This window comes from Lissotriton helveticus, chromosome 12 (genome assembly GCF_964261635.1).
Source record: "Lissotriton helveticus chromosome 12, aLisHel1.1, whole genome shotgun sequence".
Classification (NCBI taxonomy): domain Eukaryota; kingdom Metazoa; phylum Chordata; class Amphibia; order Caudata; family Salamandridae; genus Lissotriton; species Lissotriton helveticus.
Window position 1 is genome coordinate 682,499,421 of NC_136073.1, and position 24,398 is coordinate 682,523,818.

Here is a 24,398-nt window from a genome sequence, read left to right on the forward strand (position 1 = left end):
CAGCGCCGTTCATGACCCCCTTGACCAGCCTCTGATGTTGCAGGAAATGTCCGCAGGTAGCCATAAAATTACAGCATACCGTAGATTTGTATAATCCACGCTGTGCGGCGGATACGTCCTGTAGAGACGGTTCAGCTGCCTGTCTTATACTCCTTTGCTCCATCAAACAGGCTATGTCGAACTCCGGTCAGGTGCCACGTGTACGTGATGGTGGGGACCGGAGTTCGACATAGCCTGTTTGGTGGACTGTGGAGCGATATATTGTGATTTGGCTGGGATTTACGAGCTGGAAGAAGGCAACAAAGCCGAAACGCGTCCTCGACAATAAATCCATTTGTACCCATCCCGCGAGTGCTGTGTGTTTCTTGAAGCACGCGAGCTGTTTATGTTATAATGGACCCACCTCCATGATAACGGCACCCGTGCAGAAGAGTGCTGCGTCCCGGTGGAATTGGAGCAGTGTACTTCGACTACTTACGCTTGGCACCACCAGTGCAAGGCATTGTGGACATTGGAGTCAGGGATTCGGATCCAAACCGCCCCTGCTCCGTGGAACACGAGGCCCCCTGGCAGGACGAGGGATGTGTATCAACCACACAGAGGGTAAAGTCTGCAAGCACGGGAACACGGACCAGGAGCATTCACCCGTGAGCAATTACATCCAGTAACGGGAAATAACATGAACTTACTAAGTCCAGTCCTGGTGTTGCGTGTGACTTACAAGACTCCATCTTGGGATTTAAAAGCGCCCCTATTGTGATTTGGCTGGGATTTACGAGCTGGAAGAAGGCAACAAAGCCGAAACGCGTCCTCGACAATAAATCCATTTGTACCCATCCCGCGAGTGCTGTGTGTTTCTTGAAGCACGCGAGCTGTATATATATATATATATATATATATATATATATATATATATATATATTGAATATGCTACTTACCAGTATGCATCTGTTCTTGGCATGTAGGGCTGCTAACATTCATATCTTAGCATTAGATCGCCGCCTAGTGTTGGGCTCGGATGATCGCACATTGTTGTCCTGGAAGAGTCTTCGAAGTATCCTGAGATAGGTGGCTCCTCCCCTGGACTACAGTGCGCATGGGCATCGGCTCCATCCCCAGATTGTTTTTCGCCATTGTGGCAGAAGATGGAGTGAAAAGTGTAAAGGATGTCCATGCTAATGAATAAATACAATAGTATATCTGCAGCTGCGACAGGCACCGGGGAGGAGGGCGGGCGATATGAATGTTAGCAGCCCTACATGCCAAGAACAGATGCATACTGGTAAGTAGCATATTCAGTTCGAGGCATGTGGGCTGCTAAATTCATATCTTAGCATAGAATACATAGCAGTCCCTCCATCAGCGGCGGTTGCCTGTGCCAGCTGCAGAAACCTGAAAAAGTGTCTTCAGAACAGCCTGTCCTACAGCAGCTTGCTGCTTGGAATGCACATCAACACAGTAGTGTTTTGTAAAGGTATGTGGTGTAACCCACGTGGCTGCTCTGCAAATATCCTCTAAAGGAATGTTCCCGAGGAAAGCCATGGACGCCCCCAGTTTGCGTGTGGAGTGCGCTCTGGGGGGTATTGTTAAAGTGCGCTTGGCCTTTTGATAACATATCTGGATGCACTTAACAATCCATCTGGCTATCCCTGCTTTGGAAATCGGGTTGCCTTTGTAATGTGGTGCGAAGGCAACAAAGAGTTGTTTTGTTTTTCTAAAGGGTTGTGTTCTGTCTATGTAGTACATCAACGCCCTCCGTACATCTAGGGTATGGAGCATTCTTTCCGCCACCGTTTGCGGGTTTTGAAAGAATGCTGGTAAGTCAATAGTTTGGTTTAGATGAAACTGAGACACCACCTTCGGAAGGAATTTGGGGTTAGTGCGTAGCACTACCCTATTTGGATGAATTTGAATGAATGGCTCTTGGATTGTGAGCGCCTGCAGCTCACTGACACGCCTCAGAGACGTAATAGCTACAAGGAAAGCTACTTTCCACGTAAGGAACTGGAGTTCACACGAGTGCAGTGGCTCAAATGGTGGTCCCATCAGTCTGGTGAGAACGACATTGAGGTTCCACACCGGAGCTGGCGGTGTTCTTGGGGGAATGACTCGTTTCAGACCTTCAAGGAAGGCTTTAATGGCGGGCACTCTGAAGACAGAGAGGTGCTGCCTATTCTGGAGATAAGCCGCTATGGCGGATAGATGTATCCGAATGGAAGTGTACGCTAGATTGCACTTGTAAAGATGCAACAGATAGCAGATGATGTTGGGGATAGATGCATCTAGCGGGTTGATGTCATTGGCTGTACAGTAAATGACAAAACGCTTCCACTTTGCAGCATAGCACGCTCTAGTAGTTGGTTTCCTCGCCTCCTTGATGATGTTCATGCATTCCGGAGGTAGGTTAAGGTATCCAAACTCTAGGACTTCAGGAGCCAGATCGCCAGGTTGAGCTGTTGCGGATCTGGATGCTGAATTTCTCCATGGTTCTGCGTCAAAAGACTGGGCGTGAGGCGCAGTCTTTGATGCGGCACCACTGAGAGTTCGAGGAACGTGGTGTACCAGGCCTGGCGCGCCCACGTTGGAGCAACTAGGATGAGAGTCATCTCGTGCTGCCTTAGCTTTCTTGCGACCAGCGGTATTAGAGGGGCTGGCGGAAAAGCGTACGCAAATTTGCCTGACCAGTTCATCCATATCGCATTCCCCTGCGACTGTGGGTGAGGGAACCTGGCGGCAAAGTGTTGGCATTTTGCGTTCTCTTTTGTGGCAAACAGGTCTATTTCCGGATGACCCCACTGCTGGAAGTACGGGTGGAGGACAGATGGGTGTAACTCCCACTCGTGCATTTGATGGCTGTACCTGCTGAGCAGATCCGCCATCTGATTGTCCTTTCCTGGGAGGTGTTCTGCCATGAGGAAAATGTTCCTCTGAATGGCCCACTTCCACATGCTCTGAGCCAGATGAGACAGCTGTGGCGAGTGGGTGCCTCCCTGCTTTTGAATGTAGTACATCGCGGTCATGTTGTCCGTCCGGACTAGCACGACTTTGTTGCACAGATGTACAATGAAGGACTTGAGCGCCATGAAGATTGCCATCAGTTCCAGATAGTTGATGTGCATCTTCTGTTGCTGCGTCGTCCATAGTCCCTGCACTGTGTAAGTGAGCACATGAGCTCCCCATCCCTGGAGAGATGCGTCCGTTGTCAGGACAATCTGCGGCACAGGCTCTTGGAACAGTCGGCCCTTGCAAAGGTTGTGTGGAGTCCACCAATGCAGAGAGTCGTATGCCCGACTGGTAACCAACACTAGGTCTGTCAATTGCCCACGAGCCTGTGTCCACTGATTCGCTAAGCACTCCTGGAGCGGCGCATATGTAGCCGTGCGTGAGGGACTATGAAGATGCAGGAGGCCATCATGCCTATCAACTGCATGAACACTCTCGCTGGAAGCGAGTGTTGTGGCCTGAACCTTTGGATCAGAGCCTGCATGCTGTCTATCCTGACTTGGTTTGGCTGAGCCATGGCCGTCAGGGTGTTGATCGTCGCACCTAGGAACTGCCGGACATGTGCCGGCTGAAGATGCGATTTTGGGTAGTTCAGGGAGAAACCCAGATCGTGAAGAAGGTGAATTGTAGTCGACATGTCTGCGGCGCACTGTTGCTCTGACTTGGCTTGCACGAGCCAGTCGTCTAGGTAGGGGTAGACATGGATGTTCTGCCTCCTGAGGTGCGCCGCTACTGTCGCCAGACACTTGGTGAACACCCTCGGGGCTGTGGTGACTCCGAAGGGTAGGACCTTGAACTGGTAGTGCCTGCCTTGAATAGTGAACCTGAGGTATTTCCTGTGTGACGGGTGTAGTGGAATGTGGAAATAAGCATCCTTGAGATCTAAGGTTGCTAAGAAATCTCCCTGGTTTAGCAATGGAAGAATCTGTTGCAGTGTAAGCATGTGGAAATGTTCTGATAGTATGTACAGGTTGAGGGGACGTAGATCTAGAATGGGTCTGAGAGATCCGTCCTTCTTTGGAATAAGGAAGTACAGGGAATAAACCCCTGTGCCTTCCTCTCCCACCGGCACGAGCTCGATTGCTCCCTTTTGCAGCATCACCACTACTTCCTGCTGCAATAAGAGCAAGTGCTCTGCGGACATAGGCCTTTGCCTTGGCGGGATGTTGGGTGGAGTGGACCTCAACTCTAGGCAATAACCATACTGGACTAGTTGTCGCACCCACCTGTCTGTGGTGATGTTTCTCCAGACGGGCAGGAACTGCTGTAGTCTCCCCCCGACAGGTGTTAGGTGGTCGGGGGGCAGTGACAGAGAGTCACTGTTTGGCTGGAGCAGAGGAGCGGGAGCTGTTGTTTCCTCTGCCGCGACCTCTGTTGCTGTTATTTCTGTAACCTCCCTTGTTCTGTTTTGTGAACGAGGATTGTGCCCCACCTTTAGAGAACTGGGATTGTTGACCCATTTGTCCTCTGGTGACTCCACGTGCACCTGAGCGACGAAAATTGCTGCCACGAAACTGTTGTGACTGCAGGGCCCCCATGGACTTAGCAGTTTCTGTGTCCTTCTTTATTTTCTCTAGGGTGGTGTCAACATCTGGACCAAACAGACTATCAGGATTGACTGGCTGATTAAGGATTGTTGTCTGAATATCCGGTTTAAACCCTGAGATGCGGAGCCACGCTTGTCGTCTCAGCATAACGCTAGTGTTGATAGCTCTAGCAGCTGTGTCCGCAGCGTCAAGTGCACACTTGATGGCTGCGTTTGAGATTAGCTTTCCTTCCTCAATGAGCAGGTGGGTGGCTTCTTGGAACTGTGGAGGCAGGTGTTGTACAATCTGTTCTAGGGTGTCGTAGTGCGCCCTATCGTAACGCGCCAAGAGTGCCTGTGTATTGGCGATGCGCCAAAAGTTTGATGCCTGTGCAGCTACTCTTTTGCCCCCTGCCTCTAGCACTTTGGACTCCTTATCCGGGGGAGGAGCTTCACCCGTTGTCCGGGAGTCGGCACGTTTCCTGGCATTGGCGACCACAAGAGAGTCCAGTGGCAATTGTCCCCGGATGTATGCGGGGTCCGCAGGCGCAGGTCTGTACTTTTTTTCAATGCGAGGGTTGACCACTCTCGCTCTAGTAGGCTCCTTAAATATGTCCCCAGCATGCTTGAGGACTCCTTTAAGCATAGGCAGTGTCTTTACTGTCCTTTCAGAGACTGAAAAAGTGTCGAAAAGGAAGTCTTCCTCAACCGGGTCGGCATGCATGTCCACATCATGATTGGCTTCCGCCCTTTCGAGTAGTGCATGAAAACCTGCTGAATCCTCAGTCGGGGATGCACGTGCATTAAAAAGCTGCGGGTCCTGCCCCACACTCTGGGTGTTCTGGTCACCCGTGTCATCATATGAATCCGGTTGTGCATCAGGTTCATTGATAGGGAAATTGTACTGCTCGTCTTCATCATACCCCTCACCCGCAGAGTGTTCGGGGAGGGAGTAGGGCTCCGTCTCGGAGGAGGCTGGATTGGTTCCGTGAGGCCTGAGGCGTCAAGGGGCACCCTCTTCTTCTTTAGTGGGATGACATAGGAGTCCACTGGCTCCGAAGTGATTTTCCTCTTATAGAGGGTCAGTTTGCCTGTGTCAGCGTCGATGAAACGCACTGAATCGTCCTCTGATTCGAGTACCCGACGTGGAAGCGGGCCAGTCGGTGAAGAAATCACCTGTTTCGGTGCCGATTTGGTTGAAAATGCTTTCGGCGCCTCCTTCGGCGGCAAAATAAAGAGAAGTTTCCCAGAAGGCTTCGCTGGAGTGTCCTTTTGCGGCTGCGGCGATGGTATCGGAGCCGACGGGGCAAAGGCCTTCTCCCTGATTCTTTGCAGTGATTCGGCTATGAGGGACGGCTCACTCACAGTTTGTTTCGGCGCCGACGAGGATGGTCTGATCTTTCCCTCGGATCCGACGTCCTTGTGGGCCTTGTGCACTTTGGGCGCGGATCCTGTCTTTACCGCCTCCGATTCCTGTGTTCGGGGCGCAGACTTCTTTCCGTGTGCCTGCGTAGCCTCCTTGGAGCCGACTTTGGCGGGCTTGGACGGCGTCGTAGCCGCTGACCCGTGCCGACCATCTTTTTTGGAGGACCCCTCCTCTGGCGTCGGTTTCGATTTTGCAGCATCGGAATCGACGGACTTCTTCGACTTCTGCGGACCGTAGGTCGACGGAGTCGATGGGGTAGCGGGCACCGTCGTTTTCACCGGCACGGCAGCCATCTTAGGGACACTCGAGTCCTTAAGTTTCGGTTTCGTTTTCGGGTCGGCCATTTTAGGTGTTGTCGATCCCGATGGTTTCGGTTTCGGTTTCGAAACAGTCTGCTCAGCAAGTAAGTCCGTGGCCGGGCCCGAAGGCGGGGCTGTGGCTTGCGGCAACGGGTCTTGGGTAAGGCCGACAGGCGATCCCGTGTCCCGGTCGATATCCTCGTAACCTTCGGGGCAGAGCTCGTCCCCCGAGCTGTCTGCCGCGGCCCCATAAATCTCATCGTCGTCTCCTACCTCGTCGACGTATTCAAGGCCTTGACCCGCGAGTCTCTCGGATCCGCCTCGACCTCCGTCTCGGGTGGGGAGATTTGGAGATGATGACCCTGGTCCTCTTCGTCCTGGTCGCCGAAGATGTTCTCCGGATCCGGGGCCCCTTGTTTAGCTTCCATGCGCACCGCGCGCCGAAGCTTGAGAGTCTTCTTTGAGCGGAACTGTGCACACAACTTGCACTTGCCGTCGTCGTGGTCAGGCGAAAGGCATTTGTTACACACGGGGTGTAGATCGATGTGTGGGTACTTGGACCCACAGAGCGGGCAGTACTTAAACGGGCTCCGCTCCATGTCCGAAAAGTTTTGCAGTCGTGTCGCGATGAGAAGGCCTCAAAGTTCCGAGAGCGAAGAAAACTCCGCTTATTCCGGCTCCAAGAGACGGAAGACTCGAGACCGTGTGCAGACAATACCGACGCAAGAAAATCGAGGCCTTTTGGCCGCTAAAAGTTAGTTTTTCTTGGTTCCGACAGTAAGACGTCGAGACCACATCCGAACCCAATGGCGGAAAAAAACAATCTGGGGATGGAGCCGATGCCCATGCGCACTGTAGTCCAGGGGAGGAGCCACCTATCTCAGGATACTTCGAAGACTCTTCCAGGACAACAATGTGCGATCATCCGAGCCCAACACTAGGCGGCGATCTAATGCTAAGATATGAATTTAGCAGCCCACATGCCTCGAACATATATATATACACACACACATACACACACACACACACACACACGGCAGGCAGATGCATTTCGGCAGTTTGCGCCTTCTTCAGTGCCCGGTAAGTGTAGCAGGAGCCATGGCCAGTCACCGTGGAAGTATGTCCCGCACTTCGCTGATTGCTTAACACCATATCACACCCCCTCCAAGTGGAAACACCGCCCTAACTGTTGCCCATTATGTGGTAACTGACTGCAGGTACCAGAATGCACTGTTCTGGTGCTAGGCGATGCTGGGGCAGGCGAGTCACGGAGATGGACATGACCTCTATCCTGTTGTGCTCCGCTGAGCCAAAGTCCCCTCCTCGAGTCCCCAAACTGCACCAACCTTTAGTCCGAGAGTCAATTTGGGCGAGGGCTTAACGACAATGCAGAAAGCCCGGTGTGAGGCAGGATAGCCTCAGCATCACTTCTCTTCTCCCCGGAGTTTAAAGGTGGGCTCTGGTCGAATCGATACCTCGAAGAAAACATCACAAGAGCAGCCGCCCCGCACCAATGAACACCAGAGCCAAACTTGCGATGCAGGGGCTTCCAAAGGCATGTCACTGGCTTGCACGCTGTAATATCCACAAACACCCCATTTACTGGAAAAGAGTGGAAGCCACGGCAGGGGAACAACAAGGAGGCCACTTTAATTCAGAAGGTTACACATGGCAGGCAGATGCATTTCGGCAGTTTGCGCCTTCTTCAGTGCCCGGTAAGTGTAGCAGGAGGCATGGCCAGTCAACGTGGAAGTATGTCCCGCACTTCGCTGATTGGTTAACACCATATCACACCCCCTCCAAGTGGAAACACCGCCCTAACTGTTGCCCATTATGTGGTAACGGACTGCAGGTACCAGAATGCACTGTTCTGGTGCTATGCGATGCTGAGGCAGACGAGTCACGGAGATGCACATGACCACTATCCTGTTATATATATTACCCTGTGGGTTCGCCACCGTGTAGATATGGTTCAGCCGTACTTTCGATTGAAAACGATTTTGCATTTTTTGATGTGCTTAGAACTTTTGCCCCAGTAGAGGAATTTGCATGAAACTTGCAAATCTACTAACTTGATCAGCTGAGTTTGGACAAGAACTGTCTAGGGGGAAAAGAAGTTAAAGGGTTTGGTGGTTGGGGGAGTGGGGGCATATGGATGAAAAAGTGCATTTTGATCCCGAGCAAAATTTTGCCCAAACACCGAGCAAAAACTGAAGTGATTAACACCAAACTTGGCACAAAAGTAGACCTTTAAACAGAAAAAGTGCTTTTTTGCGCGGAGCACCCATGTGTTCAGTAGTTTGAGATATTCATCTTTAAAAAAGCTGAAAAGCCATTTGTTAATTTGCTTATAACTTTGGCACGTATGTTCAGATTAATACGGTCAGTTTCAAATTTGTGTATATCCATAAAAGAGAGGTTCAGTTAAAAAAGAGGGCCGGGAAGTGTTCCTTTGCTAAGGAGTTTGACACTGTGATGAATCTGCGCAAAATGCGGCATAAGCCAAGACGAAATGGTCTTTTTTTGGCATGAAAGATTTGTGTTAATCCATAAAGGGGGAATTAAAATTTTTCTATAACTTTGATGATGTTTGACCAATGCTTGGTAAGTAGTCAATCAATCAATCAATCATGCCATTTGTATAGCGCACGACTCACCCGGAAGGGTCTCAAGGCGCTTGGGGGGGAGGGGTATGCTACTGCTCGAACAGCCAGGTCTTGAGTTGTTTCCTGAAGGCGAGATGGTCCTGGGTCAGCCGAAGGTGGATGGGGAGGGAGTTCCAAGTCTTGGCAGCCAGGTAAGAGAAGGATCTTCCTCCGGCGGTGGCTCTTCGGATGCGTGGTACGGCTGCGAGGGCGAGGCTGGTGGACCGTAGCTGGCGGGTGGGCGTGTAGAAGGTCAGGCGGTCGTTGAGGTACTTGGGGCCCAGGTCGTGGAGAGACTTGTGTGCGTGGGTGAGGAGCCGGAACGTGATCCTCTTGTCGACGGGGAGCCAGTGCAGGTTCCTCAGGTGGCTGGAGATGTGGCTGCGTCGGGGGACATCCAGGATGAGTCGGGCGGAGGCGTTCTGGATGCGCTGGAGTCTTTTCTGTAGCTTGGCTGTGGTTCCGGCGTAGAGGGTGTTTCCGTAGTCCAGTTGGCTGGTGACGAGTGCCTGGGTGACAGTCTTCCTGGTCTCGGTCGGGATCCAGCGGAAGATCTTGCGAAGCATACGCAGGGTGTTGAAGCACGATGAGGAGACGGCGTTGACTTGTCTGGTCATCGAGAGGGAGGGGTCCAGGATGAAGCCCAGGTTGCGTGCATGGTCGGTTGGCTTGGGTGCGGTGCCCAGGGCTGGGGGCCACCAGGAGTCGTCCCAGGCGGAGGGCGAAGATCCCAGGATGAGGACTTCCGTCTTGTCCGAGTTCAGTTTCAGGCGGCTGTCCTTCATCCACTCGGCGACGTCTTTCATCCCTTTGTGTAGGCAGGTTCTGGCGGTGTCGGGGTCTCTGGTGAGGGAGAGGATCAGCTGGGTGTCGTCGGCGTAAGAGATGATGTTGAGGTTGTGCTGGCGTGCGATGGCTGCGAGAGGTTTCATGTAGATGTTGAAGAGGGTGGGGCTGAGTGAAGATCCTTGCGGGACGCCGCAGATGACTTCGGTGGCCTCGGAGCGAAACGGGGGGAGGCGGACTCTTTGTGTTCTTCCGGCGAGGAACGAGATGATCCACTCCAGTGCCTTCTCTTGGATACCGATGTTGCTGAGGCGCTGGACTAGGGTGCGGTGGCAGACCGTGTCGAACGCAGCGGAGAGGTCCAGGAGGATGAGGGCCACTGTTTCCCCCTGCATACCCAATGATACCCAATGCAGAACTATTAGGGTGAAGATACAACTTTGAGGGGGTGGGGGATTGTTTTTTGATTGGTATGTCCAGTTTTGTGCCAATCCATCAAGGTGGTGCAAAGTTAAAGGAATGCAATAAAATGCTCAATTTGGCTGAGACTAATTATGTTTAGCCTTCTCTTGTTTTCAAAGTTCTATCCAGGTCCATCAAAGCTGGACATGGGATTTTAAGGGAGGGAAGAAAGAAGTATCCATCTTATAATAATTTTTAACTATTGTTTGATGAAAGCATGCGTCAGACATTTAGCTTACTGTTGGTTATGTCAAATTTTAAGCAGATCCTTCTAGGAGAGGGGGTGGCGAGTAAAAAACAAGTAAATTCATTGGGGGAAAAAAACAATTAAAAGTGATTTATGGTTCTGGCTCAAACTTGTCAAAACACAAAAGTTTGCCAGTTATTTTCATCAACATACACAGAAAACACCATAACGTGTGCTACCTGCCATGCTCAAAATACCGATTTGAATATACAACACTACAAACAAATGTTTACAAGGTAAGTAACATTTTCTGATCATAGCATATGTGGCTATAAATTCACAAGCTCGGCACAGATTATAAAGCGGTTTCTAACTAATGGAGTGGCATGGCAGCTGAGTAAATGATGCAGATGTTTGAATGGGGCCCATAACGGGGTTTGACCAACTAAAGTCTGCTGACAGGCTTGGATGTCCGCTAAAGTTTGCCGACGGGCTTGGATGTCCGCTAAAATCTGCTGATGGGCTTGGATGTCCGCTCAAGTCTGCCGACAGGCTTGGATGTCCGCTCAAGTCTGCCGACAGGCTTGGATGTCCGCTCAAGTCTGCCGACAGGCTTGGATGTCCGCTCAAGTCTGCCGACAGGCTTGGATGTCCGCTCAAGTCTGCCGACAGGCTTGGATGTCCGCTCAAGTCTGCCGACAGGCTTGGATGCCCGCTCAAGTCTGCCGACAGGCTTGGATGCCCGCTCAAGTCTGCCGACAGGCTTGGATGCCCGCTCAAGTCTGCCGACAGGCTTGGATGCCCGCTCAAGTCTGCCGACAGGCTTGGATGTCCGCTCAAGTCTGCCGACAGGCTTGGATGTCCACACAGGAGTGTTTTGTGAAAGTGTGTGGAGTTGACCAAGTAGCAGGTTTACATGTCTGATAAAGGGAGTGGTCTAAAAATGCAATAATGGCACTCTTTTTAGTGCGAAGAATGAACTCTAGGAGGCACCGCTAATATGCGCTTGGCATAACAGGTTTGTAGGCATTTAACAATCCACCTTGAAATGGATAAATTGAACTTGGGGTGTCCATGTAAGATTTGGCAAAAGCTACAAAGAGTTGTTCTGTTTTATGGATGAACGTGGTCTTGTCAATGCACTACACAAGTGCCCTTTTAAAATCCAGTGTGTTAAAGGACAGTCTGTTCTTGTAAACCTGAATAAAAGCCCCATCTATGGTTAAATCCAGTAGCTCCTGATGCATCTGAGAGAGGTGTTATTAAAAAGACCACCTTCCATGAGAAGAATTGGAGCGCACAAGAATGGAGTGGGTCACAAGGTGGGTCCCTGAGCCATACAAGTACCACATTCATGTTTCACAAGGGGTTGCGGGAGTTTTAGAAAGTATAACTTTTTTAAACCCCTCCATGAAAGCTTAAATTAAAGGACTTTTCAAGTGAGACATGTGCTCCTACTTTCCAAGTATGCTCCAACTGTAATCAAATGAAAATGTATAATAACCCAGCCTTTTAGAGATGTGGTAGGCAGAAAATTCTATCTTGACCAGAAATTTTGAGGGGGCTATGTGTTTATCAGTACAGCAGTGGACAAAGCTTTTCCACTTTGCAGCATAACAGGCACATATAGTGGGCCTGCGCACCTAGCGGAGACTGAGCATGCACTTCTCTGGAAGCTTGAACCACCTGAATTCTTGACCCTTCGGTGCCAAATTGCTAGATTGAGCTGCTTGGGGTCCTGGTGACTGTGCGGACTCTGATGTTCTAAGAGAAGGTTCGGCCTTAGCAGGAGCTAGTCGGGTTTCAAGTCTTTATTTCGATTTTTGACAAATCATAAAAGACACATTTTAATACATTTAAAAAACAATGAATTAAAAAACTTTTTGCAAAGAAAAAAAAATACAATACGTTCGTAAGCAAAAGCTATATACATGTAAGGCAAATCAAGTAAACCAAACAACAAAAACCTAGGATAAGTTGAGTTTGAAGGGATTAAGAAAAAGTATTAAACATCTAAGGTGAGAAACCTGATTAAACATAAAAATTTAATAATACACATCTAGTCATGTCAAATGGGAAACCATTTCATAGTTAAAGTGCAAAACGTACAGATAGAGGAGAACGAATATGTAGGCAATAGACAGGATAAGTCACTTTATGAAACACTATTGGCAAGCTCTGGCAACTTTGACATGTATTTTAACCTTATGAGCCAGGCCCATCCTAAATATTTAGCCAGGCTCACTACAAAGACCTCGGAGGTATTAGTCTTTAGCGCCCAGATGGCATCGGCAGATTTTCTAAGTGGTAAACGCTGGAACAGTGGTTTTAACCATTTTTTTCGCGGCACCGAATAACTGGGGCAAGCAAAGAGAAAGTGGCCCTCTGATTCTTTCTGACCCGGACAGCCTTTACAGAAATTTGATACCCCCATAGACCATTTGTTTACAAAAGTGTTCAAAGGCAAAGCACCCACTCTGAACTGATGGTACAGTTTCTTGTCCAGCGGTTTGGTAATAACATCCCAATAGGGCTCACGGGACATGTCTAGCTTAAATGTGAGGAAACTGCCCGTGAGGCTAATATTGCTGGAAAGTAAAACTCGATTTTGGCGAACAGAAGCCCAATACAGGGTTTTAAACTCCTGTTTGGAGGGGAAAACATTGGATGAAGGAGATATCCAAAGCTGTTCTAGACCCATGTCTATGAGGATGTTTTTTACAGCTTGGAGCCATGGGATTTTTCCAGATCCACTGATTGACCTGACTTCTGCTAGTTCTTTCGCAAATAGAGACAGGTCAAGGGAGGTCCATATTCTCCTCCACAGGGCCACCAACCTAAATCTGGCCATCTCATTGATCGGTAGGCACCCCAAATCCAGGCAAAGGGGGATTGATGGAGTCGACTGTGGTAAGCCCACCAGGTTCCGTAGGAACTTGCATTGGGTTTTAAAGAGATTAAGGAGATCCATATAGCCCCAAAGATCTGCGCCATATAAGATGGCAGTAGTAATTTTGGCGTCAGATCTTGAGAGCTGGAAGGACCCGCTTGGTGATGGATCTTTTTTGCTCTTTTATAAGACAGCCCGTTAACCTTGCAAGCTTGAGATGCTGTGTATTAATTTGATCTTTCCATCTCAGGCGGCTGTCAAGGGTAACCCCCAGGTAGGTCATAGTCTCGACTTGCTCGAGGTTAACTCCATTCAGGCTCACAGAGCTCCGGACAGGATGATTTCTTGAAAAAACCATGAACTTTGTTTTCCCCACATTCACCGCTAGATTGTTAATGGCACAAAACTCCTCAAAGCGGTTCAAGGCCCGCTGTAAACCGCTGCGTGTTCTAGAGAGGAGTAGGGTGTCATCGGCGAAGATGAGCAGAGGGAATCTCGTCCCAGCCAACATTGGGGCATCGGTGGGGGTGTCAATAAAAAATGTCACCACTTGATCGATAAATAGGAGGAAGAGTGTTGGCGCCAGGACACACCCCTGACGGACTCCTCTGGTTACAGGGAATGTTTCCGTCACCTGTCCTTGGCCTCCCCACCTCACCCTCGCATAGTTATCCTCATGGAATTTAATTATGAGGTCAATTAGATCTGGTGGACAACCCAAGTTTTCCATCACTCCCCACAGTTTGTCCCTTGGCACTAGGTCGAAGGCGGACTTTAGGTCAATAAATGCAGCAAAGATCGTACCGCCGCCAATCGAGACCACTTTCCAATAAATCAGGCATAATCTAAACACCTGATCAATGGTGCTTATGCCCGTTCTAAAGCCCGCCTGCATAGGAGATAATATGTCCTCAGATTCAATCCAGCCCTGGACCCGTCCCAGGACCATACGTGCGATGATTTTTTGTATGGAATCAATGAGACTAATAGGGCGGTAATTCCCTGGCTTGGACCTGTCACCTTTTTTGAATATTGGAATAATCTCGGCTCCCTTCCATGATTGTGGGATCTTGGCTCCTTTAGCTAATGAGTTAGCAATCATGGTTATGTAGGGGAGCCACAAGGCTGGGTTTGATTTAAACAGGTCCGCTGGTATGAGATCCATGCCCGGAGCTTTCCCTCGCAGGGTCAAGCCCAAGGCCAGCTCGGCCTCTGATACTAAAAAAAAAGAGTTTCTCCCCGTGGGTATGTAACGGGGGTATCGTACCCAATGTTTTTAAGGGTTTGGAGTTGTCGGCTCTGAATTGGGCAGAATAGAATGTTAACCATTCTTCTCGGGGCACATGATTAGCAGGGGTACTCTAGTCTGGATCCTTCCCCCACTTGACTAAATCCCAGAATTTTTTCTGATTGTTCGAGGTGGAGGCATCCAAGAGATCTGACCAAAACCTGTCCTCCCACTCCCGTTTAGATTCCCACTGGGTTTTTCTATAATGAAGCCTAGCCGCTTTGACTGCACCCATGTCACGAGATTTAATAGTTTTGATAAGATCAGAGTGGGCCTCCCTACATTTTTTGTTATACCATTTCTTGGGAAGGGAATTGGCTTTAATGGGAGCACTCCGGCAAGGGAGGGAAAGTAGGGACTTTAGATGGCCAAAGCAACTAATGTGGAGATTAATAACATTGTTTGCCAAGTCCGGACTTCCCCCCAGCAAGTCAATATTTAACATGTCATTGTACACATTTTTGGCCATTGTGTTAACATTGTCCCATAAGGATTCATCCTCCATAATCCTAGACCATTTCAACCTCCTCCTGTCATTGGTCAACAAAACGTCCCCTGTTTGTGAGGTGGTGGGCTCCTCTAGACTTTTTATATCTGGCAGTTTCAATGATAATAACAGCGGGTTGTGATCACTTTCTGGGCGCTGTATTACTGCCATGTCTACTAGTGAAGACCAGTATTCCATTTTTAACAAAACATAGTCAATGCGGCTCCGCCTTAGGCCATTATCAAAGGTACAATTGGCTTCTTTATCCGACTTTGTACGACCATTACACGCTCGGAATCCCCTGTTTAAACAAAGGGCCATCCAATTCACTGCCGCCTCGGTTGCTTTAGCCATTTTATCAACCATCAGATCATGAATGTCCCAAACAGCATCCTCAGCCGCGCTCCAATTATCCCCCATATCAAACAATGGCTCTATGGTGCAATTTAAGTCTCCAGCTAAGAGGGTAACATTCCCACTACCAATTTCAGCAAGTTTATGGTCTATAACGTTCAGCAACGGCGGGCTACGACCACCAGGCATGCCTCTGGCATATATGTTGAAGATATACAGATCCAGTTGATTAGCCTTACTCAGTTTGATTGAGAGAAGATCCGGGTGCTGGACAGGTAGCTCTGTTGGATAGAGACCCAATGACTGCTTCACCCAAATCAATAAGCCACCTGAGGCGCGTCCTTTTCCCCTTTAATCGCAGGTTTAAAGAAATTAGCATAGCCCAACTTAAAGACTGGTTCGGTTGCCCAGGTTTCTTGGAGCAAGATAATGTCATACTTGTCCACAAATTCCAGCCAATCTGCAGAGGACATGCGGGCCTTAATTCCTGCGATATTCCAGGATAAGATTGTCAGGTTTTCAAAAATTGGAACCACAGGGGGAGGATGCAAGGATGAAACTAGGATAGGAGCCTGATTGCGCCCACTATCCTTCTTGTTCTCCATTTGCTTAGGATTATCCATAGGATCAACATTTATCATAGCCTCTGGATCATCTTTGGGTGCTGGTAAATTATTCGCCATTGTCACTAGGCCTCCCCCAACTGCATCTAAGTAATCAATTGGATGCGGAGACTCTATACTACACCTTATTGGCTCATGACCAACTACTTTAGCAGGGGAAGACTTACAGGGTGTTGTATGAAGTCAATCTATGGCCTCAAGGTCGTAGAGGGGAGCAAAGCGGTTAAAGAGGAATGGGTGTTGGCGATCAAGAGGGGTTAATGCCAAGGGGTATCTTATAGCTGGGGGCTGTCGGAGGGTGGAATATGGTTGGATTGGTCTTTGCCTATGAGGGTAAAAATACGTTAGGCCCAAAGTTTGGACATCCCCCTGCCTGGCAAATCTAGCTTCTCTTCGGATGGTGTCAACCACCCATGGGTCCTTGAACGAGATCAAGATACAATCTCCCTCCAAATCCTTGGTCCCATGTCCCACCCAATCCACTCTTCTTACAAATAAAATTTCAGTCGGAGAGGAGGGGGGTAAGGGTCGATTTTTATTTAGCCAGAAGATTACTTTGTTACGGAGATCCCCATACGACTCCTTACTGCCAGGTTTTAGTGGGGCAACACCTGTCAAGACTATTGTATGTTGTGTTGCTTCAACCGGTAGGTCAGCGCGAGGGGTGGTGAATCTTCTGTGTCTCCCCTCCCTATGGTTGGTGTTACTTCGTTTGTCAGTTGTAACTCTATGTGGCGGGGGGGCAAGATTTGTTTTAACTAGTGGGGGTGGCCCAGTGCTTTGGTGTCCACAAGAATTATGTTTGTCATTAACCTTTGTCTTGGGTACCTGTGTTAAAGTACTCGCGGATGGCTTAGAGGATGTGGCTTTTTGCTTCTCCCCCCCTGTGAGCGTATTGGTATTTGGCCTTAATGTTCTATTATGGGCAGAGTTGCTCATTGCGATATTATTACTAGCTAAGTTATTTGGGGTTGTTTGTGTTTTACTAACTCCTATGTGGCTAGTGCCAGTAACTTTTTGTAGCATAGCATGGTTTGAGTTGATTACAACCTCCAAGCTGTCAATTTTTGAGGTCATTAGCCTTGTCCGCTCCAAAACAGGAAGAAATAAAGTTTTGAACATGGCCTCCATTTTTACCAACAGTATTTCATCGCTGTTAAAGCACATAGGGCAGGTGTTTGAAGAGCCTAAAGTACTGAGGGAGGGACACAGCATATTTGGAAACGCAGGGGGATTTTGTGTGTCAAAAGGATGCTCAGGGCCCTGGCTCCCTTTATATGTGGCATCTTTTATTTTTAAGATCTTTCGTTCTCTCCCCCCCCCGACAGTCTAGAATCTTGTTTTCTCTTTTTAGTGTTAAAGTCAGTGTTTGTGTTTGGAGAATCAACGGTGGCAACTGCATTAGAGACGTTAAGGGGTAGATATCCAGATATCTGGCTAGGTTCAAGCCCCCCGCTAGTCTGTAAATCATCCCCCTGGCTAGCTTGTGAGTCATCTATACTATACCCATCTTCCTCCAGAATAGGAGCAGTTGGACTCACCCCCACGCTTTCTAAATGGACAATGACGTCCGTGGAAGAAGTTTGGACACAATTGAAAGCGGCATGAGCTACGGGGCTTGTAATAGTAGCTAGTCCCCCCAGCGAGGAGCGCTTTCCGCTGATAAGGTCGAGCGAAAGTCTTTTTTCGACCATAGCAATTTCCTTCTCCAATATCCCCGAGGCCCGTGTAATGAAGGCGTCAAGGGGGCCTGATACGACTCCATTGGTGGTGTGGATTTGGACTGTGCGTTCTTTACCTGACCTTAAGGGCATTATAAGATGTTGGTGGGATAAAAGATCACACAGTTACTTATAATCCGTCCTTGCAATGCCAAGAGTCAAACGATTGTATGCTAAGGCGCGCCGCCTACCTTAGGTATTTCCGAACAGCCAGGGGGGGTGGGTCCGGGCCGGACTCTGCCGGCCTCAAACGGCCCGCTCTTTGCCCGGCCCCGGTCGCTCCCGGTCGCTCCCGCGCAGCGGTAACCCCGCCCAGTTAAATGGGGCTGGGACAGCGCAGGGGGCGTTGCCGGCAGGGAGAGCGGCCACAGGTGTGACACGCAGGGACTCCTGGTCAATGGAGTCCCTGCTAGGCTGCTCGCAGCCCTGCAGGTGCACGAGGGCTTAGTTGGTCTTCTACTCCACTCCCCAAAGAAGACTCCTGGCGCAGCGGGACCCGCGCAGCGGGTCGGGCAAGGTGCAAAGTCCTCCCCTCAGCTCGGGACACAATCCAGCGACGACAGGCAGTGATTCCTTAATCCTCTGGGCAGCAAGCAGCAAGGTTTCCTGCCGTTTGACAAACACGGGGCTGTTTTTACGATGTCGGGGGGCGTGGCCGGCAGGGAGAGCGGCCACAGGTGTGACACGCAGGGACTCCTGGTCAATGGAGTCCCTGCTAGGCTGCTCGCAGCCCTGCCGGTGCACGAGGGCTTAGTTGGTCTTCTACTCTACTCCCCAAAGAAGACTCCTGGCGCAGCGGGACCCGCGCAGCGGGTCCGGCAAGGTCCTCCCCTCAGCTCGGGACACAATCCAGCGACGACAGGCAGTGATTCCTTAATCCTCTGGGCAGCAAGCAGCAAGGAGCTAGTCATCTAGACCTCTCCTGGAGTAGCAGCCTGCCTGGCCCAGATTGGGTGCTCCCAGGACGAGGCTCATGAACACCTTTCTCATCTTGCTGACCACATGGTCGGGTGGGAGAGGAGGAAAAGATAAGGCAAATAACCTGGATCAGCTCATCTATAGAGTACTGAACATGGACTATGGGTGTAGGTATTTGGAGGCAAACGTTTGGTACTTTTGTTCCGAGGGGTGGCAAAAAGGTAATTGCTCAGAGTGCCCCATTGAAGGAGGTACTGAAGAAGGACCTGTGGGTTCAACTCACATTCATGGACATGATTATGCTTCCTGCTTAGCAGGTCTGCAAAGTCTCGGTCTGCCACAGCTAATGTTCCGCTAAGAATTTAATGTTATTGAGGACAGCTCACATGCCAAATATTCTACATAAGTGTAGACCGCTGGTGAGAGTGGGTTCCCTTCTGTTTCTGGATGTAATCTATAGCCATCATGTTGTCTGTCTTTAGGAAGACTGTTTTTCCCTTGATGAGTTTAAAGAAAACACAGAGGACTAGATGATGGGCAGTAACTGCAAGCAGTTGATATCACACCCATAGTGTTTTGTGGTCCAGAGTCCCTGAACAATTATCTAGTTGAAGTGGGAGTGAGGCATCCAAGGGTCACTTGCCGAAGTGTGTCAAGGAAAGGCCTGCAGAGCAATAAACTGGTGCTGTTCAACTATAGGAGTGTACAGAAGAGTATGCAAAGTCTTGGCCTTCACCAACACTAAATCTAAGTGTGGTACCGGAGTTGAGGTCGATGGCATCATGCATTGCTATAGTGCTGCTTGCAGGCTGCACGTGTCCACTTCAGGAGTGTCTCGCGAGGCAAAGGTCACAAGTGGATAGCCAGAGGAAGACTGGCTGTCCACTTGTGACCATTGCCTCCAGAGTGACCTCTGCCACACCCACTGTCCCTGCAGTCTCTGTGTGTCGGTCTTTGCCTGCTTGGTGTTCTGAAAGGACTTCCACTGGCCGGGTGCTTTCGGTCGACCTCTGAAATGGTTTCTACAAAACGTGGATGTTGGGTTAAAAGACTAGATGGCACCCATGGACCAATGTACTTTTTGATTCCCCCCCCCCAAAAAAAGCATCCCAGCCACCTGAGGACTGAAGAAATGCTCTACATCAAAAAGCATCTTAAGGGTGCCAGCGTAGTAGAATGTTCGTATTGATAGCCCAGGTTGGGATATCCGGTGCACCTAGAGCGCATCTGATATTAGTGTTGCTAATGACTTTGACCTCTGCTGTGAACTCCTGTCCTCTTTCTCTGTGGGCTTCTAGTAGGTTCTCAATGAGTTTTTCCATCTCCTCCCAGTGATGCCTATTGTATCGGGAGAGAAGGTCTATGGAGTTGGCAATGCAGAAGCGGGTGGTGGTGGTTTCCACCACCACACGCTTGCAGCGTTTATGTGTTTGCTCCCTTTTTTGAGTTGAAGTTCCTCTGTTGCCTGCGTTGAGTCCAGTTTGCGTGCGGTATGCACAAAAAAGGGAATTGAGTGTCACTTGACCTTGGACGTAGGCTGGGTGATCAGGGGACACCTTCAACCTTTTTTCTACCCTAGGGGTGCAAACTCTGGTCTTAACAGGCGCCTTGAAGTTGCCAATGGCTATTTTCAGCATGCCCCATAACGTAGGACGGTACTATACTATCCTTTCTGTTTTAGACAGTGTTTCCACTAGGTAATCATTCACTTGCACCACACGCAAGAGATGTGGGAGGGGTCAATGGGTGACTCATCCTGGAAAACCAGACTACGCTTTTTGGGAAAGCGGATGGGCCTATGTGCAGGCTCTGGAGGCTGGATGAGTATCTTCACCCTTGCAGGATGGATGAAGATTTTCCTCTGCGTCAAGTTGAGGACTTCTGTATATGCAGCACGATGGATGCCTCTATACTGCTAGTTTCTCTGTGTTGATGGGGCCTTCCAGCACCGGCCACATGCCAGGATGATGCTGTTCTGGCATCAACCTCTGCTCTGAGGGTGCCATTTCAAGCATCGGACGTGTAGATGACTCAACATGGGATGCTTCCGCTGGTGGCGCTAGACCAGAGGAATGGTGCTTCTTGGGCTTGACTCCGGCTCTGATGACTAGCTCCTGAGGTAGCTGTGCTCTGCCTCTGGCACAGGGCTCTTTCGAGAGCGAGGCTCTGTCTGACCCTTTAGCGCCTACACTACCATTGAAGCCCCGAGTTGTGTTTGGTCTCAGCCCCGAGGGCTTTGGGGACAGCTGCTCCACAACTCCATCTATGTGTCGGAGGCTTCTGAGGACGACATCTAGGGGATCTCGCTCCCTTTGTCTTTGTGCAACAGAAAAAGATTACATACAATGTGCTGGTGACCATCGGAAAGGTAGTGCATTCAATATCCCTCAACTACAGTCATTCTACAACATACGACTAGAGATGTCGAGGCTCATCATCGAACTGGCGTACCTAGTCACTGTGCGCAGATACCCCTAAGGTGCAATGCGTTCAACATGAAATAGTTCATCTGACTGACACTTGGTGTTGTCATCGAGTCCGTAGGTAAGGCCCACAGGAACCCAACGAGGAACACGTTGGTCAAGGAGCTGGCACTCAAACAACCTACGGTGGAGCGATTGTATATTGCTCTGTGGCCACAGTTGAAGCCACAACAGACCATTTAAAAAATGTAAAACCCCTGAATTCAATCAGTTATTATCCACTACACAAACCATCACTCATGCCTCACCGTCAAAAATATAAATTACCCCCAAAATGGTCTACTTGCAACATCCCAGATGATGATGCAGACCTTACCTTTGGCATGGATACAGTATATGTTCCTCGTTAGTGTATGTGTTATTAGTTAATGAGGGTATGTTTTCTAGTCTATTTGTTTATTGGTATAAATATTGTGAGATCACAAACCTCCCATTTAGGGGCAAACTATGACTTTGGTGGTAGGGTGAGTTTTATTTTCTGTAGCAGATCATAAATTTAGATGTGAATATTTTTGCTTAGGTTTTTTCCCCGCACGTGAAGATTACATTGTTGTAGTATCTGAACGATAACAATATTTTAAATGTATTTGTTCAGTAATTGTATCTTTCTTTAAGGAGAAAATTAGCAGTTGGACATAGGGCTACAGCCAGTGCATCCAACCCAGACGCTCTTCTAATCCCTGCCACAAATGGCCTTTCCTTGTGCACAGCAGGGGTTGGAAACACCGCCTGAACTGGCAGGTGATTGATTCAGGGCCTGGCCTGCAGGAAGGCCTTCTGCACCAGATTGTGCTTGTGGTCATACCCCTCCCACACACAGTAGTTTACAAGTTTTTTCTTAACAATTGTGCAAATCCATCAAATGGCGCCAAAGTTATTTGCAAACCAAATGTTTTTAACTTCAGTCTTTAATTGTGACCCATCGGATCTGGATGAAACCCATCGGGTCTTAACATATTCATGCAAATTCATTAAACTGCACCCAAGTTATTATTGCATGCATATGTTTTTCACCCATGCGCTCTTAACCCAGCCCCCCTTCCTTCTTGTTGACCTGGATACAACTATACATCCCAAAAGAAACCTTTAAAACGTGCTAAATGACCGCCCAAGTATTTAGGAAATGAATCATTTTTTTGAACCCTTCCTGCCTCCCACTTAACTGTAGCTGTCCTTGACGGAGCAGCTTGAATGTAAAAATACAAAGAATAAGCTAAAAAATCTACATTTGTGCAAATTTGTTAACAGTGATGAGATCTCTAAAATGTCCGTCTTCAAAGCCCGTCCGCCATCTTTGAAAGACAAATCTTTAAAAAACGACTTTGTGTGCCAAATCAAATAAGATTTGTTTTCTGAGTAGTTGTCTGCTTTCATGCCAACTCTGGTCAGAGATTTTTTGCTACAATCGAGGGGTTTAAGATTTTTTGGCCTCCACACTGCATGAAACCGGACATGCTGAATCTTAGTTTTGCCAGAGCTGTTCAAAGTTTTGTGTAGATTTGTCAAACAGTGGCAAATATGTTAGCAATCCATTACACAATTTTTTAACAAATTTTAGACAGACCTCGGGTAAATTAGCTTCTTCTCAGCTCATCCCCGGCATCCACGTTAACAATGTGTGCAAAATATGTACTGATATAGTAGAAAAGTGTAATTCCCGTCACTTGTGGTTTCCCCTTTAGTTTGTGGCATACCATTGTGTTTTAGCTGCATGGTGACTCTCCTTCCCTTAGTACCTCCCCATAACTCTGGAGAGAAATAGCTGACAGGAAAAGAAAGGAGTTTATGATGCAGGTAGACCGCGATGTAGCAGCTATGGTTACACTGGAAGATGGCCGAGGACTCTGCATTGGAAAACCCAAGGCACATAAGAGTACATGATCAGCAGAGAACTTTACCTGTGGTACTTGGCATAAGCATGTGATCTTTCCAGCGTCCATGTCGACACTGAAGAGCATTGCAGCAGTCTGGGGAGACTGAGTCTTCAACAGCTTTAGGGACTCATTCAGAGCCTGTTGGAAAAAAGAACATTACATTCATAATTGCACACATCTAAAACATATCAGACTTGGAGTGGGCCTCAGTTTATTTCACTAGAGGAGTAATAGGATGGATTTTCATCTTTTATTTAATTATCCATTCTTCTATTAATGGAAAGGCAGAACACTGGATTTTTATGAAGTGACCAAATATTCCCACTGTGTGACCTTTTCTGTGGGTTCCTGAAGCAGTTAGTGTTCACAAGGTAGTAGGAGTGGTTGCTAAAGCAAAATGTGTTTGTGAAGCTTGCTATGCTGTAGATTCATATGCTTTGCATTTCCCTGCCATCCAGTGTTAGATTTGGAATATTACAACTTGATCCAGTTGCAGAGGTGTGTCAAATGAAAAATGCCTACATACCCGGATACATACAATGAATATGGATAGAGACCCCACCATATATTATTTTCAGTGCACGCCCACCTTAATAGGTGGGTTGGGTACTTAAAGAGGAGAATGCATTTGTCTTTTTCTGCTTGTGCTCTAGGAAGTTGCAATGTCACATGTAAATGTAAAACACATCAAGCTGTAAACCCAGAAAAACAGTTAAATCTCACGTTGACGCTGAATACTTCCCGGGCGGAATGCTTGTGTCATCAGAAATCGGCTGGCAGACAACTTTTACATGTAAAGCCACAAGCCCACATCTTCCCTGCCTGTAGGGCCCTACATTGGCTACCGGTTGGCAGAAGATCCACACTCAATAACCCACAAAGCAATTTATGTAACAGGACCACTTTTCATCAGGAGTGACCAAATATATACGACCAAGGAATCCAGGCTCCAGATTGGCACAGCGCCTCTGAGCCCTAACATGCAAGTAAAAAAATATATATATGAATGGTACATCTTTCTCTGTTCAAGCAGCCAAACTATGGAATTCATTACCCCCGAACATAAGTGCCACAGATAACAATCTTGTCTTCAGAAGACTACTCAAGAGTTGGCTCTTTAGTACATGACCACCATAATCAAACATAAATGTACAGCATATGCCAGAAGTGCTTCATTCATAACTGTGGACATAATGAATCAGTCGAGTGGTTTCATAGTTTTTCTGTAATGCATCTGCAGTAAATCTAAAAGTGTAAAAGTTATTCTGTAACCCATTTATAGCAATAATACGTATTCCTGCACATCATAAGTATGGGTACTTAGTTTTTATAATGAATACACTAAAATGGATATTAAAACAAGTAGTAATTCAGTAGTCCATATAATGTAATTCACACTTTTTTACACTGCTATTATTATTTTGAAT

The 24,398-nt window shown here is 48.4% G+C and overlaps 1 protein-coding gene across 1 annotated transcript in view; it reads right to left on the bottom strand.

Moving 5' to 3' along the window:
- The window catches only part of AARS1 (alanyl-tRNA synthetase 1), a 373,026-nt gene that overhangs the window by 43,638 nt on the left and 304,990 nt on the right, over positions 1-24,398 (bottom strand). Inside the window, exon 20 of the mRNA XM_078670073.1 lies at positions 22,996-23,109. Within this exon, the coding sequence (XP_078526199.1) occupies positions 22,996-23,109 (114 nt within the window). The remainder of the gene's footprint in view (positions 1-22,995; positions 23,110-24,398) is intronic.